At 42.4% G+C, this 19,843-nt stretch overlaps 1 protein-coding gene and 1 long non-coding RNA gene across 4 annotated transcripts in view; one reads left to right on the top strand and one right to left on the bottom strand.

Moving 5' to 3' along the window:
- Nucleotides 1–19,843, bottom strand: part of LOC106039173 (uncharacterized) — a 44,900-nt gene that overhangs the window by 15,191 nt on the left and 9,866 nt on the right. The gene's annotated exons all lie outside the window — the stretch shown is intronic.
- On the top strand, nt 2,728–16,279 carry PLEKHB2 (pleckstrin homology domain containing B2). Of its 2 annotated transcripts, none has more exons than XM_067002594.1 (8): nt 2,728–3,095; nt 6,376–6,477; nt 7,105–7,257; nt 7,946–8,048; nt 8,981–9,020; nt 10,849–10,938; nt 12,014–12,122; nt 14,304–16,279. In XM_067002594.1, the coding sequence occupies exons 2-8, from the start codon at nt 6,441–6,443 to the stop codon at nt 14,438–14,440; spliced, it is 669 nt and encodes a 222-aa protein (XP_066858695.1). In that variant the 5' UTR covers nt 2,728–3,095; nt 6,376–6,440; the 3' UTR covers nt 14,441–16,279. The 2 variants fall into 2 exon arrangements, with proteins under 2 accessions (XP_066858695.1, XP_013041535.1); XM_013186081.3 differs by lacking the exon at nt 2,728–3,095 and adding an exon at nt 6,107–6,256.

Here is a 19,843-nt window from a genome sequence, read left to right as displayed (position 1 = left end):
CCTAGTTCTTTTAATTTGTATTCAGGTGTTCTCTAGCAGCAGATCTTTCTGCTGCAACTAGGGTGGTTTGGTCAGCTTCTTAATATTTTTAATTGCTTTTAATATCTTTCATTTCATTAACTTGCAAGCATTGCTGGTTCTTAATTATTATTTTTTTTAATCTGGTTGAGCACTTTACTGGTTGTAGTACCATTAACTGCATTAATTATAGAACTTAATAATGCTGGCATGTATTTTATTTAAAATAATTTATTTAATGAAAATGTGTGTTCTGCCTGGTTTAGAGTTAAAATATATTTTATGAACAGAGGTAGGAAATCCAAGATTTAAATTTCAGCAGCATATAAAGAATCTATGAAGACCCTCAAATAATTGTGGAGATTTAAAAAACTATGTTGGTGGCACTCAAAATTTAACACACGTTGGAGAGGCAAACATTATGCCAAAGGCTACCATACAGCTCAATTTTTACAAGTACATTTTTCAGAACAGTAATTTCTTAGGTATTTAGCAATTTAATTTTCCAATCGAATTTTAACTGGTATGTTGTAACTACAGCTGGCAAACTGAACTTCAGCCTTGGTTTCTTTGACTCAGGACAGTAACTGCATTAAGAAAAAAGGGCTTTGGTAACTCTGAAACTTTGATTATTATGAATAGGCTTAAAATTTCAACAATGTTTTTAGTTCCATGCCTCAGTGGCAAACACACCTTTTTGTCCGATTTGTAGACAATCCACATTCAGCTAAATCTTCTAGTTCTTTTGCTCTAGGTACAAAGACTCAGACCCTCAGCTCTGCAGCACAGCTAGTTAGAAATGCCCTGATGAAAGTTTCATCTGCAAATGCAGAACCCAATACATTTAATTCAAAACGCTTCAGGTTTTACTGGGATGATAAGCCTGACGTATATTTGTATGGGTTTCCAGTATATGCTAAAGTTTCTGGCAAACTGAAGATCTGGTGGTTCCTGCATCTGTGTTCATAGCCCTAATTGGGCTTCCAAGGTAAACACAGCACAGGATATGGCTCCAAACAGCTGCTGTACAAACTCCTGACGTTCTTCTGTGGCTGTGGAGGTAATTCATTCTCGAACCACCATGATAGTTTCTCACTGAATTTAAAATCATTTAAAAACTAATCTAACCGAAGTTTTAGACAAACCTGGACAGCCAACACTGAACACATACCAAAAAGGAAACTGTCCCATGGTGACTGCACACCAATGATAGGATCTGCTGATGCTCCCAAAAACTCAAGAGGAGTATTTTTCTTTCTGCAAGAAAACTGCTCACTCCCCCAGTCTGAAGATTGTCTTACCTTCTACATCTAACCCAACACACCCAAGTTCCTGAAAATACTTTCTCAACAACAAAAGGCAAATGGTTTTAGCCTGAGAGAAAAGCCTCCTACATGAACAGAAATGAATTTGCTGCAGAATTTACTCCACACAACTCTTATTTACTCATTTGTTCTGAAACCTGCAGTTCTATTTATAGGTAGAAGATCTCCCTTTGAGAGAAGGAGTTAGGAGAATCTTATCAAGTAGAGATAGAGCGCTGACAGCATTAAACTAGGATGCTATGTAGTGTCTTTGCTAACTATGGTGCGTTGTGCAAATTAACTAAAGCAAGAAGCCTTGGGCCCCTTACCAAGGTCAGTCTCTTAATAAGAGTGTGAGCCTATCTTAAGAAACTGGCAGAAACTGGTCCTGCAGATGGACAAGAGCCAAGGAGCAACTGAGTCTGCACAAAGACAAGAGGTCAACTAGCGGTGACGAACGAGGAAGTCACCAACCTTCATCCCCATGACCCCCGACGACCACCACCAGGAGACACTGCGCAAGCGCAGGTGGGAGGAGTTTATGGAAATGACTCCTTGGAACCAATTTTAATATGAAGTGGGGACAGGTTATGAATATGTATAGGCATATTGTGAAACTTCATACATATGTAACTCTTCACTGCATATAACCAAGGCAAGTTGCTGCATCAGGTGTGCATGACTTTGGTGGGACTACCCCCCGTGCTGTCCAACGCTGAATAAACATACCTACTTTACAATCTTACTGATTGTGGAGTCCGTTTTCCGCAAGTCACCTTTATCCCTCCTGTTCTACCTTTACTACTTTTATGGTACTTCAAAGACACATCAAAGAATGGGATAGCTGGCAGCCACAAACTATGCTATTACATATGCTATCACAGCCCTTCTATGTGATTTCTAGTTAGAATTCCTGTTGTGTTCCAGAAGAAGGCATAGATGGGAGGGAGGAACTCTAGCAGGTTGTTGACAGACCAAGTGAAATTTTATCTCTGACAAACATTATTTCTGTATCATTCAGTCTTAAGAGTTTGGCTGAAACCAACCTATTAATGATGTGGGTTTTATTTTCTTTATCTTCTTTCTACTTGCTGCAATGGTAAGAGCCACGTTCCCTTGTATCTTAGCAGGATGAGTCTGGGAAAAGTTCTAAAAGGAAGCTCCATCATCCAGAAGAAATATTACACCTGGCTAGAAGGCTTTACATTATTTTTAAAATGTAACAATTTCAAACGTTTTGGGTTAGAAATGGAAATTCCTATTGTGAAATCAATTAGTTAGTGACACTGTGCATGCTCCTTCGGCTCAGGTTCTTCAGTGCGTGGGCAGCACAGACCCAAAGAGCATTTTGAGCTGTCATGCGAGCATCGCTGTGATGAAGCGCGTGGCCGTGTTGTGTACAAGCTGTCACTGGCGAACTGGCCCCTTCTGGTCTCCAACACCTCGAACAAAGCGGACGCTTCTTCGCCGCACTTCCACGGCAAGACATCAGCGAGTGACCCTCTTATAACCCTTACAAAGAAGACGAGGAGGAAATAAAGCCGAAACGTCGCAGCTCGAGAGGGCAGGCAGCGTGCCAGGGGAGAAACGAACCGCGGGGCGATCCCAACACGGACACGCACGGCACACCCGCCGCGGCCCGCAAGGCCCCGGCTCCGCCGTGCGGGGGCCTTGGGGCCGGGCCGGGCCCGGGGCCTGCCCGTGCCGGGGCGGCGCAGCGCGGCCGGCTGACGTCAGGCCGGGGCCGGCCGAGAGCAGCGGCGGCGGCAGCAGGTGAGGCGGCGGGGGCCGCTCCGGGCGGCTGCCGCGGGGGGCGCGGGGCAGGCCGGGGCCGGGAGGGGCAGCCCCGGGGCCCGCAGCCCCCGGCCTGCCTCGGCGGAGGGCGGGCGGCGAGCCCGGGCCGGGCCGGGCGGCTTGGGGCGCTGCCCCGCGGGGACCGGGGCCGAGCCGGGCGGCGCTCCCCGGCTCCGGGGATTCGGGTGCGCTGAGGCGTGAACTGGTTTTGGGCCGAGATACGCGGCTCTCGGCAGGGCTAGGGCTAAACCAGGAAAACGGCCTGCGGGGAGCTCGTCGCAGAGCCAGAAAGTTCCAGAAATGGAAAACTCGCTTCGTTTCAAAGCGGGGAGCAACACGGCGGCATCTGACGGCTCTGCCGGGCCTGAGGCTTTCTGTAGTCCCTCAGCTGATGCTTTGGGAGGGCGGTAACAGCGAGGTAGGGAGCGGCTGTGGGTGCTGCCGGGTGCCTGGGACTCGACTCTGCTGTGAGGGCTGCGTGGCCAAACACCTTCTGTCTGCGTGGATCCAGGCCTCCTGCTAGCTCGATGGCATTAATCAAAATTGCTCCGGCAGCTACAAGTCGCAGGAAGTATTTGGTTTGTTCTGAAGTTCACTTTTCCCATCAAGCGCCTGGGTTTGAGCATAAGAAGTCAGCTGAAAAAAGCTGTTGGATATTCCACGTGATGTTCTGTGCAGGAAAGGAAAGCTGCTGTTCTAAGGAGCAGGAAAGAATAAATAGCCCCACACCTTCTCCGTGTTTACTCTTGTGTTCAGCTTAGGGCGTTACTGCTTTTAGATTTCAGTCACCAAGGAACTTCTGCTGAGGTTTGTGACAAAAGAAACTGATTCATCAGTATTTCAGTACCATTTTCTGCGTTGAGCTAGCTTAACGAGCAAATACTGCACAGTTGCAGCTGATCTTGCCAGGTGGTCTTCTCGCTCTGGAAATACTCTTTTAAACGTAATGTGGGTCGAATGTGAATACTGTGTTGGACTTCAAGTGAGTGCTTGTGCTTAAAAAAGGACCAGAGAAGAATATGTAATTGTTTTTACACCTCCTACGTTAGTGCTGACAGATTGTTCTGTGTGATTCATTGCTTGCTCTCCAGAGCAGAAGTTTTAAGCGCTTAAGCTCTGTGTTGGGAGAACGTCGTTCTTGCCTCTGAGATGGCATGCAAGTGCTGTACAGCTGCTGAAGTCTCTTGCTGTTGTATCCCTAGCTGGCTGTGAGACATTCTGTACTGTGAGACTTGGATTGCGAGGCATCCTGTAATCACAGGCAAAACTTGATTTGTCAAGAGAGAGGTTTTTTTTCTTCATTTCTTCCCCTTCGTGTGTCTAAGTTAAATCTAATTATGCTGTTGTGTAACAGACTAGGTTTAAAGGCAGCTACAAACACTCAATGGCCTACTGTTGTGCTTGCAGCAGAACAGAAGGTCATGCAAGTTCTTCATTGGCTCTTACACTATTAAAACACCATAGAATCATAGGATATCTCTATTTGGAAGGGACCCACAAGGATCACCGAGCCCAACTCCTGGCTCCACACAGGTCTACCCAAAAACTCAGGCCATATGACTAAGAGCACAGTCCAAATGCTTCTTAAACTCTGACAGGCTCAGTGCCGTGACTGCGTCCCTGGGGAGCCTCCTCCAGTGCGCGACCACCCTCTCAGTGAAGAACCTCTTCCTGATGTCCAGCCTGAACCTCCCCTGCCTCAGCTTGACACCATTCCCTCGGGTCCTATCGCTGGTCACTAAGGAGAATAGATCGGCGCCTGCCCCTCCGCTCCCCCTCATGAGCAAGCTGTAGGCCGTGATGAGGTCTCCCCTCCCTCTGTAGCCCAGTGACAACAGGATGCTTGTACCTCAAAGCAGGACCTGGTTGGTGACCAGGATTAAAATAGGATAGGAGTTTCATGCTCCCTTTCCTTGGGCTGTCAGTTAAATGTTTGTTTTCCCAGAAAGCAGATACAAAAGCCTTCTAAATTTGTCTTGGAGTTTAAACTTTAGCTGCATGTGGTTCTCACTTGTCACACCCAAGCCTGTGCTGGATGTGGCGTTCTTTCAGTAGGAAGTCCTGCTAGCTATAATCTTTAGTTGTATGTTATATTATTTGCCCAGTAAGGGCAATTGTGAAACAGACACAGTACAAGCAATACACAATAGATTGCGTATATACATCTATCAGAAAATAAGCAGATGCTTACTAACTTTATATTTATGAAAAGATAACAAAACTCTCTTCCCTTCCTCCTTTCTCCCCTACTTTCAGCCATTCCTTCTCTGGTGGGGTTTGCTTTGGCTATCAAACCTACTATGCCACCTTTCTCCCCTCTTCTTATACTGCTACAAGTAAAATGTTACCTGGGAGGTTTCTGTGTCTCTCTCATATTGGCTTTACAAGCCCCACAAGTAATTTCCAAAAAAAAAAACCAGCCTTCTCAGGGGAGGGTTAAAAACACTTCTGTTTTTGCTTTTCTAGTTCAGCTGCATCCATACGGTTGTGTTTTCATTAGTCCATCTTAGAACAACAGCCAGAATGTCATTATGCTGTAAAACCAAAACTCTTCCGCCAGTATCCCCTATGTTCGATCTCTTTTCTTTGGCTTGCTCATACACCAGACTACAGGGGCTGAACGTCATGTGTGAAAACTTGGATTTAATGCATGGTCCTTCTCAAAGCCATTTCAAGCTTCATTTCAAAGTTGAGGAGAAATGAGAATCTCACTCTATGGGCTTAACTTGTACTTACTTAAATTCATCTTGGAGGGAACTAGTGACAATTTGGAAGACATACAAGTCATAAAAACAGCTTTCTCCTTCCTGTTTAAACAGTTTCAGCTTTTGTTTTGGTGAGATTTCGAGAGTCAGTGAATGAAAAAAAAAAAGGAAGAGGAAGTTCAGAAAAAGGGAGGGAGAAAAGGATGGAGGAAGCGAGTTTGCTTGGTCACTTGACACTGCAGAGTAAAGGAAGTGCAGGTCAAGGGAACAACTTTGAAAGCAAGGGGTGGTGGTGAGTCAGGCAGCCGTCACCAGTGTGACTCTTCTCCAAGTTGCAACAGCTGTAATCATAAACTTGCGCATTTCCCAGTTAAACTTAAGAGTGGCCTCTGATAGTTTTACTGGATTGCTACAATCGCATGTTTGTTCCACTTGGTAAGTCCTAGAATACTAGTTAGGCCTTAGTAAATATCTTCAGCAGAGATCTACCTTCTCTCTCTGCAATACTAGTGGAGTAAACCATGATATTCTAACTTGACATGCCTCTTTCTTAGGTATTGTTGTGAAATACTGACTGATCACCCCCATCTTCCTCTTCTGTCCACCGGATAAAGTAACAATGGCATTTGTGAAGAGCGGCTGGCTGTTCCGGCAAAGTAAGTCGTGGACCTCTTACCTCCTCTTCTCCCCCCTCTGGCTAATTCCTTTAAAGAAGTCGCTAGGTCTGTGGGTGGTTTTTTTTTGTTTTGTTGTTTTTTGTTTGTTTTTGTGTATGTTTTTGGTTTTGTTTTTTTTTAAACTATAGGACACTCCACTAAGTGGCCTGCCTTAGCATTTCCATGTCATTTCCATGTGCCCTTTTGGGTATACTAGTAGGAAACAGTATATACCAATCAGAGGTATCTGATTGGCCTTCAGCTTCAGATGCTGCTCTGTAATTAATGTTAAATAAGTGGATACTTGGAAACTTTACCTGACACCTTACATTAATGTCTTCAATTAGTCATGCCCTCTGCTTGTTCTTGCAGCAAATTAGAACTAAAGCACCAAGGTATAGCCCTTAAAATAAACTGTTGTGACAGAGTAGTAGATAAAATATGAAACCCAATTTTGTAATGTTCTAAAACAGGGATACAGGGATGTTGTAGGATAGGATTTTGCCTGGAGCCTAAGAATGCCTTTGTCCACTGGGGCAACTGGGAAGGATATCTTTATTTTTATTAACTCTAGGACACAAATACTCTCTAATATGTACCCTCAAAAATGACCATCTTATTTTAAAGGTACTATTTTACGGCGTTGGAAGAAGAACTGGTTTGACCTATGGTCTGATGGCCGTTTAATATTCTATGATGATCAGAATCGCCATGATATAGAAGATAAAATCCACATGCGAATCCATTGCATCAACCTCAGAGTGGGGAATGAATGTCGAGGTAAGAGTGAAACCTTCAGGGTTTGAGAGATTCTTTTCAACCTCAGTGCCTGAGGTTATAATACTACTTGATCAGAAGTAAACATGCCCATGAAGTGTGCAGCCTTGCTGTTAAAGAAAAAAACAACCACAAGAACTGCCCAGCTATGAAATTCCCTTGTAGATGTCAATGGCATGGTATCACCATTAGGGTTTGCTACTTCCTTCTATAACTCTGTGAAACAGGATATTTGCAGTAGACTTTTGTGTCTAGTCATAGAGTGTTACTGGTGAAATTATGGTGCTGGTTGGAGGGAGAGGCAGGACTCAAAATGGGAAACCTCAGCAGATTTTTTTTCAAGCATTACTAAGTTCACTTCTAGCATTTGTTAGTACTCCACTTGATGCTGCATCAGTGAAGGGACACAAGTGTTGGAGAGTATTTACTGCTGGGTACAGATTGGTTCTGCTATAAGACACTTGCATTTATGAAGAGTGACCTTCAGAGCTAATTACCTTCAGAACATACTCTGAAGAGTGAGAGCAGGTTACTTCTTTCTGTAAGTTGTTCTGATGTCATGGAAAGCAGCTATAACAGGCCATAATTTATTTTGTCCAGAGTTTTGCATAATCTATCTCCCTTCTTGTAAATGAGATCATGAAATTCTGGTTATAGATACTTCCTTACTCATTTTTTTTTCCTGACTCAGATTTCCAGCCTCCAGAGGGGAAGCAGAGAGACTGTTTACTGCAGATTGTTTGTCGTGATGGAAAGACAGTCAACCTCTGTGCAGAAAGTGCAGATGACTGCCTGTAAGTCTGCCAAAGAGTATTGGTGTTGCTGCCCCTTCCTCCTTTATCTTTTCTTCTGTCTCCCCTTTGTTATTATCCTTCCTTCAGACTTTCAGAGACATGTTTCAGGAAAATTTTGAAGCAGGCTTTCAGTTATAAAAAAAACATAGCTATCCTGTAAGTTGCCTAACTCATGTAGGTGTAGTTCTTGCAAACTAACTGCAAGTCACTGAAAACACTGAAGGATGAAGAGGAGTAAATGCATCTTATTAATACGGTTAATGCAAAACATGCTGAACAGGTTTTTTTTCCCCTCTCCCCTTCTTAAAGTAGTACATGAACCTGCATAGTCCAAGGACGTCCCAGTCACTGAAAAGAAGAATACTCCAATATTGTGAACTCTCAGCTGAGCTTAGCTATGTGTAGTTGGATAACATCTATCACCAGCACTTGCCAAGTATGCACGGTGCATCATGCATGCTCCCAGCCATATAGCATAGGAGAATCTGTGTGAAGTCTATGTACCTTCTGTTCAAACTGTCATAGTGTCTAGGCCCACACCCTCTAGTCAGCACAGAAGCAGTTCTTGAGGCAGGAGATATAACTTTCCTGTTGTATCTCTTCCTGTTATCTTATTCTGAGTATGGCTGCATTATCACCTGCCTGTTGTGCCTGCAGTGAAGATCTTCAAATAGGTTCCTTCGCACGATCCTTTTCTTGTTCCTTCTCACTCCATCTCAGCTTTGCAAAGGAAATAATTATTTTTCAGTCTTGGTGTAACACTTTGGTGCATTCGTTTTAGTGTATCACTAGGCTTTCACCCATGGATTATCTTATGCTCTGCTCCTGCAGTACCTCTAGTTGCCAACCTTGTGTTTTTTTTTTTATAGTCTTAAAAAGAAAAAGTGTCATTATTTTTTATCAGTGTTCCACTAAACAATGTTTTTTCACAGGGCATGGAAAATTGCTCTTCAGGATGCCAGAACACACACAGTAAGTGTACTACCTAGACTTTATAAATGGTAGAGAAGAAGCTTGTCAGTGATATCTGTGGTCCATCAGCTGGCCTTTGATGTTCCATCCATCTCTGCTAGAGAAGAACAGGGTCATAAGCATGATGTAAGGTTTGTGGGTGGGGAGAAGCATGATCTTCTGGATTACCAGTACATGTCAACCTTGTAGCCAAAGCCGGGCAAATATGTTCTGGGTGAAAGTGAATGATTTCAGAGAGCGATTTCTCTGGGTGGATGTGAATGTTTGGGAAATTGGTCTCTAAAGAAAGTGGGCACTGAGGCTGTGTGCAAACCAGCAAAAATGCATTTTCCACTCCTACTATCTGTTGCCGACCAAGTGCTAAAAGAAGCTTACTGCTAGTATGAGACACTTTTGACCTAAACAAGAAGCTGGTGTTTTAATGTAAGATCCACTACATTGTGGGATGCCTCTTGGCAGAGAGCAAGAGGTGCTTGGAAGGGAGTGCAGATATACCGAGAAGGATTATAGAACTTTTTCAGCATCAAAGCCTGCCAGTGCATCTCCTTTGTCAGCCAAGGCAGACCCCTGCTACTGAAAGCAGGGCACAATAAATATCTAAAATTAGCACTTTCCAAAGCTATTACAGCTCTCCAACTGAACTTGAGCTAGCCAGGTAACTGGGTTTGAGTCCATCTGCAGGTGTCTGATACAGCTTTCAGAAGTACTGAACATCTAGCAGTGCTAGTGGAATAGCCGGGTGATCATCCTAGCTTTGAGAACTACATCACTTAAAGACATTTGCAGGCATATGTCATATCCTGTATGGAGTTTCTTGTAGCATAACAGAATACATTTACTGCTGAGACACATGCTTTCAGGACTTGATCTCAGGTGGTAGAAATACCTGCTTCTTACTACAATGCTTTCAACAGTGTTTCAAGCAGTCCTTAGGATCTCCACCAAGAGTTTGACCTGGGATATGGTCACAGTATGCCATCAAAAGACTTTCTGCAGTCCAGTTAAAAGAGCTGATAGGAACATTCTCTGTTGAGCTACTAAAGCATTCATATGTAAATTCAAAAAAGGGAGCAGTTTCTTTCTTGGGATAAGCCACTAAGATCATCATTGCAGACTTCTGATACTAGGGATAAGAATACAAGGCTACTGTAACAAATCTTAATCATCTTTAGAGAGCTCCTTGAAGATTCAGGTAAGCTGTCACTTTTGCCTCATGACTGCCTTCAAAAAGGGCCAAAATTACAGGTGGCATTTGAAAGGAAAATCCCTGAAAACCCAACACCCAAATCCTTAGATTTAAACCCCTCTTACTGAATCTATTTTCAGTCTCCTCATGGCCATAAGGTGACAGGTGGCTAAGAAGTTCTGCTAAAAGGTGCAGGTGCTACTGGCACCTATCACATTTTTTTCCTTTATTTGCACTTGCAGCACTTGGTGTTATTACTCTAGGGTGCCAGGAAGCAGTTAGCTTAGTTATGAAGATGTTTTTTATCTGAAAACTGAGGATGAATACTAGAACAACTTCTAAAACTGAGATGATGAAAAGAGGGAATGAGTCTATGAGTCTATGTGCTTCCATGCACACACACGGTTAAGAAATATGGTAAGAAACTGTACAGCTCCTTCCTGCGGTTGATCAGGATTTGTGATCTCCCAGATCTGCTCTCCAAGTAGCTTCTCATTGCAGGGCTTTATAAGGCACTCTGCTTTCTTAACATGCAGCACATCTAAATGGTATTCCTAGGGTCATTAAGCTTTAATCCTCTTGCTACTCTAGTTGTCTGGCTGTAGGGAAAGGTGTTAACTGCTATCTTTCTGTGGTATTTAGGGCTACGTGGGATCTGATGTGATGTATGATGAGACAGCCATTTCCTCAGCCCCTCCTCCCTATACAGCTTATGCTACACCATCACCTGAGGTAAGAGTTGCAGTCAGGAAGCACTAAAATAATGAGGTAGCAGAAACAGCCATCCTTTAGGCACCCAAACTGTACTCCCAAAGTGCTGTGTTTCACAGTCAGATCCTCCTTTAAGGTTTGTACAAATGGAGGGTGGGAATGAGGCACTAGCAAAATATTGTCACTGCTATTTGAGATGGATTTCCAATGAAAGGGATCAGACAGATGTGGCTGGGAGATACATGAAGGGATGGATGCTCAGTGAACTTAGAAAATAAAGCTACCTAGAGACAGGGAAGTTATCTGGTTAATCTTGAAAAATCTTGGCCATGCAGCCTCTAGTATAAGGAGGTGTGCCCACACTTTCACATTGTGTAAGCACTGGAAGGATATAAAATCAGGGGTTTTAAAAATAGGATTTAATGACTGGAGCTGTCATTTGTACCACATGAAGACTTTGTTGTATACAGGATGCCATAGCAATAAATCAGCTCAAGCTCCTGGATGCACAGTTGTTCTGCATTGGAGAAGGAACAGAATGGGGGCTGTACCAATACACACTGCTGGATGTTCTGACAAAGGTGCAGTTTTGGGGAGTATTTCTTGTTGCGCTGCTCTGCTCCAGCCACTGCTAAGAAATAGATGCGGTACTGGGAGCTATATTAGCTCTAGGCTAGTACTAGGCTTTCAGAGAGCAAAATTGCTTTCAAAATATAAGGCTACAGAGTACTTGTCATGAATCCGGTGTTTACTTGCTGTGTGCCAGGGGAAAGCTGTTTGGAGATTTTTTGGGACCAGCTGTTGCCTACCTGACACTTCTGAGCTCTCCAGAGAGCTGTTATTGGCATGTAGGCAGAGAGGAGGAAGCTAGGGGTGAGAAGTGAGTGCTGCTTAGTAGCATTCTTTTTTTTTCCAAGTAGCTGTTCTAGCTGTTCTGAATCCTTTCCAGGGAGTAGTCTAGATCAGCACATACTGGGTATTTTAGTGAACCCTGAACTGCATTAGGAATGAGGGAGAATTGAACAAAGTACGCAAATGGATATATGGCTAAGAATAATTTTATAAAAAACATTTTGGACATTTTTGATTTCACCAGGTTTATGGCTACGGTCAGTACAATGGTGCATATCCTGCTACGGGTCCTCAAGTCTTCTATGCCTCCAATGGACAAGCCTATGCTGTTCCCTACCAGTACCCGTACCAAGGTAATCAGTATCAACCATATCCTCCACATTCACCAAGAAGCTTCATCCCCTTAATGTTAGAGAAGACCAAGTAATTGACACGTGAGGCTGGGTTCAGATGTAAGATTTTCAATTTCCTTTACCACCTGCCACTCCTGCGCAGAGTGATAGAAAGAAACCTAACTTGTAACTGGTACCAGAGTCCCCTCACCCTTCCACAGCAAATTGAGCACAACAGAATTTAAGTGATTTAACCTTCTAAATGTGACCCCAGTGTATTTAAATTACTTTATAAACGTTTTTCAAGGCACACACCACTCTAACTACAATAGTCAGCACATTTTCTAAGGAAAGATAGGAGAGTTAGAGGAAAATTGGCTCAGTACTCTGTACTGGGCATAGATGGAAGTTGTGATTCATCTGATGCTCTTAACTGTAGCTTAATTTTTACCAATGCTGATATCCAGCTATGACCCTAGAATTAAATGAAAATGTTCCAAAGGTAAATCCACTCCCAAAGCATGGTACTAACTTTTTCCTTTTCTGCATGCTGGAATTGCTGTAAGAGAGTACATTCAGCCTTGTGAAGTCTTCTATTGCTCTGTTCAGGTTTGTGTAGCTTTCAGTCTCCATAAAAGAGAAAGATTAAATTTTAGGGCATGCTTTTAGCTAAGTAACCTTAATTTAGGATTAACATTGCATAGAGAACCGCAGTCCTACAGAATCAGGGGCTTAGGGTAACATGGGTAATATAAATCAAAAGATGTAATTTACTGTTTGTGATTGGCTCCTCAAACAAGAATATTTTTTTTCCACTTTTGTGTTGTTGGTTTTTTTGGTCTTTTTTTTTTAACCATTTGACATTTGTTAGGTTATTTCATTTGCCTTTTCCACTTTTTTTTTGTGACAAGGGAGGTGTACCAGCCAACAGCTCTTAAAGCTTTTCCTCCTTGAAGTTAGTGAAGTGCTAAGATACAGGTCATGTACAAACACACAGAGGAAAGTGAGTTCTGTTGGTTGTCAGCAACTAAAAAGCACCAGCTTGTTGAAAGTCTGAAGAACCATTTTTAAAAACTCCCAGCGTGCCTTGGAAGTCAAGCCACAGAAATCTGTCTGATAAAAATACAGCATGAAACAGTAACTCTCCTAAACAGAGTTTGAAAGGTTGGTGGGTTAAGATACTAGTTATGGTTTGGGGATAGCAACCAAGCCTCAGTGTTTCCCTTCACTAGAGTTACTGCAGCTAAATCTTACAGGGTCAAGTTCAGTCCTATCAACTAACTTAACCCCTGTATCTTCAGCTTCCTTGCTTGGTTCGTTCTCTGAACTGACATGATCCTTCTCATGAGGTTCCCAGTGCTATCAGCTCCAGTTCCTGAGTGCCTAGCCATGCATTGTTGAGTCAGCGAGAGGCTTTACCATTTGAGTTAGTTGGATTACTTCAGTATCTGTTTCGAAACCCACTACAGTATCTTTGAAAATACTGAATCTTCCTGAAATGTCTGAAAAAGAAAGCAATACTGTTACGTTTGCTTTGCAGATAGGAGCTAAGTCATAAAACTTATGGCAGGCAGAACTTAACTTTGTTGCAGAGCAGGGGTCAATGGGTATTTTCTTGAGTCTTAGGTTAACCCCTTACTACTGGGCCAATCTTCATGAAAGATGTGGCAGCTGTCACCATACAAGGGATCACTGTAGTAGAAGACTGTAGAAGGCTGAATTGAAGTATTAAGGAGCAATTATAGAGTAAATAATTGATTTATTTTTTTTGGCAAACAACTGGCTTAAAAGCTAAAGATTTTTTTTGAAACTTCACTGTTTGCCTTAACTTCAAGGTTGAATCAATTTTTAGATCTGTTCCCAGCATAAAAACCCCACCATCTGTTTGATGGAATGATACAAGTAATTCATAGGTTTTGCTAAAATAAATGCAGAACAATGTTCAATTTTACTTTTATTAACTTTTCTGTAAGATTTTAACTTCTTATGAGGCTAGGAGTGTTGCTAGGCTTTTGTAACTATTTTTTTTGATTATGGAAGCTGAATCCAAAGCAGAGATGTATTCTACCTTTGTAGCTGATATCATCATAGTGTTCAAGAGAAGGAACAGGGTAAAGGAATGGTAACATTTTGAAATCCCAATGCATGGCATTATGATCTACATTTCTTTTGCCTTCTTCCTAACAATCTCTTACTACCTAGGACCTTACGGCCAACCCCCTGCAAACCATGTCATTATTCGGGAGCGGTACCGTGACAGCGATGGAGACCTTGCACTCAGCATGCTTGCTGGAGCAGCAACTGGAATGGCTCTGGGATCATTATTCTGGGTCTTCTAGACTACCCATTCCTAATCTTTGTAGTTCCAAAAACCTTTGTGTGCAATAATATATTGGCAATGTTGTTTACTGTTCAACTTTTAAAATGCAATAGTTATTTTTCAGTAGCAACATCTTAATAACTGATTCTTAACTGTCCAAAGGAGAGTTTAAAGGCACTATTTAGTTAAGCAGTTAGAGAAGGCATGTGTTGAACTCTGTTCTGATGTAGTAGGATCTGTAGTGATAAGGATCAATATGAGCACCAATGTAACACACTAGCAGTCAGTAGCTTAATGAACAGACTGTTCACAAACACTGTAGAAGGATATTCTTGGGGGGTCTAAAATCCAGGCCAAACAGCAGGTTCATAGGAGCCCTGAATTAGCATATATATACTACTGGTTTCTGAACATCCCCCACACAAACATACAGCTCAGCTCAAAGTCCTTGGCATTAGGCAATCTGCCATGCTTAAGGGCTTTCTGCTTTTAAACTTGCCTGCAGATGGTAGTGTTTTCTTAAATGGAGTCCTATACTTGTCTTTGACACCATCTAGGCAAAGTTGTCTGAAAACATATAAAGCAAACTGCTAAGAAGCAGTGGCAGTCCTCAGTTTTTATTCTCCCAGAAATGTGAATGACCAGTGGCAAGGAAGACCAGTATTTGGTGTTCCAGCTTGCTCTTTATCCTGAATCACTCCCCTCTGTTCAGATGGAAGCAATGGATCTTTAGTTTCGCAAGATGTCTGTAGAAGTCAGTCTCATCAGATGCTGTAACCACCACACTACTGAGGAAGAAGCCATTGCCTGATATCTCTGCTCATGATGACATTGCTGTCTCTGCAGGAGGAGATGTAACTTGAACAACCCTTGCCTTGTCAGCCCTGCCATTTTTCCCTCTGCATGCAGTAATAGTTAAGAGGGAAGGGACACAAACAGCACAAGTGCATAACAGCTGCCTTGCCACAACTGGGATAGCATCTGCTTCTCCTCAGCCTCCAGGGTTTCCTGAACCAGGTTCATTATTTGCAACTAGGTTTGAGCACAGCTGAGACTGGGTTTGTTCTATGCACAGTACCCCTCACCTACAACAGGTTTCTTCTTTGCTTCCGTGACTTAAGGAAAACACTCCAAGGAACCTACCTGGCTGTTTATGGTTTTGTGACTGGTTCCTTACACAGTATGCTCCTGCAGGCTGCTGTGCTATGAACTAAAACCCAGAGTGCAACCATTGCGTGTTGTAGTGTGTTTCATGATCCTGCTGTAATCCATGCTGAGCTGCGCTTGGCAGAGGAAGGAAAGCTGAGAAGAAATGCACCTTTCTTAATGAAGTAAAAAGAGGCAGGGTGCCCAAGTTGAATTCTGTATAGTAAGAGGACTTATTTTTATACTTTCGCTTTCGGCTTCCTGTAATCATACTGTTGTAATGTTAAAGCTTTCTTCTTTTTATGCTTTCATTCAGAAGTAAATTTATTTCCTCAAGGTTCAAAGGGTTTCAGGTATGTCAGAAAAGATGAAAGTAGATGAGAACTTGCATCTGTATAAATTATAGGTCAAGCTCTGACATTTTTCATTTCATGCTAACACTGTTTTGACTGTATCCTATGTATTTAAACAACAGAGGTCTTAGCCAAGTTTGGATAACAGGCAAGGGAAATGCTAAGTTTTCCTGACTCTTAGGACCAACACCAATTAACTGAAATCATCAGAAGAAAAACGTACGTTGTCTTGGCTGCATTACTAAGAATGGGCCTAATCCAGGGATTGTAAGCTTTCAAGAAGCTTTGGCTTGGAGCCATATATCAATGTCCATGCATGTCCTTTCAAAGATTAATAAAGGCTGCGTATGTTCTGCCAATGATGTGTAGTAAAAGGGCTTTACTTTATGGAGGTTCAAAAGAGGACTAAAGCAAAAGTTTCCTACTGATAACCCAAACCAAAAAGATTTAAAGTACACTACTGAAGTTCTCATGGAAGCCCAGTACCATTGAGCTCAGAAGGATGGTGACTGTCTGAAACCTATGCAAACAAATGTTTCTAACCTTTTTAAGCCTTGAGATAACTGAATATAGGTCTACACTGCTCTTTAGTTTGTGCTTCATATATAACTGATTATGCAGAACGCCTCCATCTCTTTTTCCTCCTTGTGTGATACTTAGCTTAGGGGGGGGTAAAACAATTGAACATCATTCTAATTTCCTTTGAATTTCATAATGATTGTGAAAGAATAGCACAAAGTGAATCAGCTAGTAAGTTCTGATATTTTTTCCTTTTTATATTTTTTAATACCAAGAGTTGTTGATCACAGCAGGGAAACACATGCCTTGTGTTTTCAGGAAGCAGCTGCATCTGGGTCCCAAGTGTACTTCGCCAAGTGAAGTACATAAGAAAGATTCTGTTGATCACAGAATATTCTTGGGTTTTTCTTGGGTTTAAAATCAAAGCAAGGAATGATCTATTTTAAAAGTTCATACTGAAGCATTAAGGATACAACCTTACCAAATAGTGCATTTCAAGGGGAAAAGTTTTGCAAATTGAAGGTGAAAATTCCAATTCAGTCTTGGTAACAATAGGATGCTTTATACAAGATAGTGAGCTCCTTTTCTATCCTAGTAGCACAGGCATTTAGAAGTCAGAAAGCAAATGTATGAAGCTGTGCTATGATATTAGAAATACTTCATATATCTGCAGTCTGTGTAGATGCAGGAGTGAGCTGAAGGAGCAGGGCCAGAATGCATTTCAGGTCTTGGAGGTACTGCCATGTCAACTTCTGCAGATAGTTGATACCATAGTAATGGGAAGGGACAGAGTTCTTGGTGCTGCTTACACTGATAGTGGGTTTTGCAAGATCATTTTCAAAACTGATGAAAATTATAGTCCTAAACTTGTTTCTAAATGATACTCTTCATGATGCAGTGATTCCAGTTACAGCTGCACAGCACCCAGGCACATACTTTCTTTGCTGGGTCCCCATACTTGAACTTCTTAAAACTGTGGAAACTCCACAGCCACTGCAGTGCCATTGTTTTTTGCAGTGTATGCTATCAATGAAGGATGAAAAAATCTGTTCCACAGCAGTTATGGCCTATCCAGAATTAAATGTTAGGGCTTACAGAGGTCTTGAGTCTATACAGGTAGATGTAACTAGTTTTTTTCCAGACTCAAATTCTGGACCAAACCAGACTCCTTGAGAATGGGGTGCAAATGCTTAGCCCTTTGGTAAGCCCAAACATCTTTAAAAAAGCAAACCAGGCATCCCTCCCAAAGTCTTACTTACATCTGAAAACATAGCTATTAGCTTCTATTAGTTACAGTTGGGGGTCTAAGGAGGTAGCTTCTTTTAGAGGGAGGGTAAGGGCTTATGAACTAGGGAGGAGGTAGGTGGGCAGTGTTTACGCACAGAGCAACTGCACTGACTCTTGGCCTTTTTCTAGTGCTGAAGAACACTGAGCTGTGTCTAGACAAAGCTACCCTAAATGTCACGCAACATGGGCTTCACTTTGTTCTTCAGTGAAGATTCAGTAGGTGATGGAACCAGCTAAGCAAATTGAGCAAAGGCAAAAATTCACAACTCTTCCTCAAATGTGTTTGTGTCTTTTCCTCCTCATGATATGGCTTTGATAGATATATCATGAAGAGTAGCATTCAGCAATTTTTTTCCCCTTGTCCTAGATCCTTCATGTTCTTGCGCTATCATAAATGCTGCTTTTCATATACACACATTCTCAATAATTAATAGTAACATTCTTAGCAATAAAATTCATATTTAAGTACAACTCTTTTTGTATTTATGCCTTTTTTTTAATAGTTACTAGTTAGGTAGTTTGTTGATGACCATTTTTTTTCAAACACATAGTCAGCTTACAGGATATTTCCATTGTAAGGTGGTCAGTAAACAGTGCCATGATTAATTCTGCACACCTCCAGTCTTTCCTAAGCTGTTACAAGGGTCAGCAAAGTGGGAGTGCAACAGAGTGGGAAAACCATGGCTGTTGGAGTTAAGAGCTCAGGCTGGCATACCTCAGTTGTCAGTTACCATTTAATAAAGGTGATGTAATGTCTGTGAAATCAGCAAAGTAACTGCACTAACACCACTATATCAAGATTAGAATTAAGGCCTATTTTTTCTTTAATGAAGTCTTTGACTCAGAAATGCTTAACCTTGGGTCTATGCAATGCTGATCAAGATTTACTATTTGACGCAGTGTTATCAAATCAACAGATTTGTTCAGTTTTATTGAAATAAGCAGCTTGGAGCACAGATGTTGCTCTGAGCAAAATGCTACTGGTTGCTCTATTGGTATTTCCTGTTTATAAATTGCTTCAGTAGAGTTGGGCACAATCAATGTTTGCACAAATACACTAAATGACCACAACCAACTCCACTACCTAAAGGCAGAGTATCTTATGTTTGTGTTGTGGTTTAACCCTGCTGGCAGCTAAGCACCACACAGCCATTCGCTCACCGTCCCCCCTCCCTCTCTGAGATGGGGGAGAGAAACAAGAAAATGAAGTCTGTGGGTTGAGATAGAGACAGCTTATTAAGACAGGAAAATAATAATGGTACTACTACTAATAATGTGTACAAACCAAGTGATGCACAACGCAATTGCGCACCACCCGCTGACCGATGCCCAGCCTATCCCCAAGCAACCAGCCCCCCCACCCCAGCTAGCCACCCCTATATATTGTCCAGAATGACCTCATGTGGTGTGGAATACCCCTTTGGCCAGTTTGGGTCAGCTGTCCTGGGTCTTTCCCCTCCCAGCTCCTGCTGCACCCCTAGCCTGCCCGCTAGCAGGACAGAGCAAGAAGCTAAGAAGTCCTTGGCTTGGTGTAAGCACTGCTCTGCAACAATTAAACATCAGCATGTTATCAGCGCTCTTCTCATCCTAATCCAAAACATAGCACCGGACCAGCCACTAGGATGAAAATTAACCCTATCCTAGCTGAAACCAGGACAGTTTGCCAGGAATTAAACTCATTTGTCAGAAGTACCCTAACACATTTTGTGAAGCACTACCCTTGCTTCATGCACATTTTGTTTTTATGTTTGAGAGGCAGTGTTTTTGTAGCCACTAAGCTGGGGGAGGAATGACAACAGAACTGCTGTTTCAGCCAGTCAGTTAACAGAAGAGTTCATGTTGCTCTTCTCCAGAGATTGCTATGCTTGCTTGCTATTTTATCAGTCACCAGTTCCATGTGATGTGATGTCCAGCCAAAGCATACTTGTACACACTTAACCCTGCCCACCAGAGAACCCACCTTCACTGAAATTTCTGCGCAAGAAAAATCAGGGAACTAAATTTGCTGTGTAAGGCTTAGCAGCTCCCTACCTCCTTGCACTGCTGTACTCTGTAACTAGTGTAGAGCTTAGAGAACGGGCTTTCCCTGTTACTGCTTTCCCTTCCACTGCATCTGC

This window comes from Anser cygnoides, chromosome 9, assembly GCF_040182565.1.
Source record: "Anser cygnoides isolate HZ-2024a breed goose chromosome 9, Taihu_goose_T2T_genome, whole genome shotgun sequence".
NCBI lineage: Eukaryota > Metazoa > Chordata > Aves > Anseriformes > Anatidae > Anser > Anser cygnoides.
The sequence above is the reverse complement of the archived record's forward strand: the minus strand, read 5'-3'. Positions and strand labels throughout refer to the sequence as shown.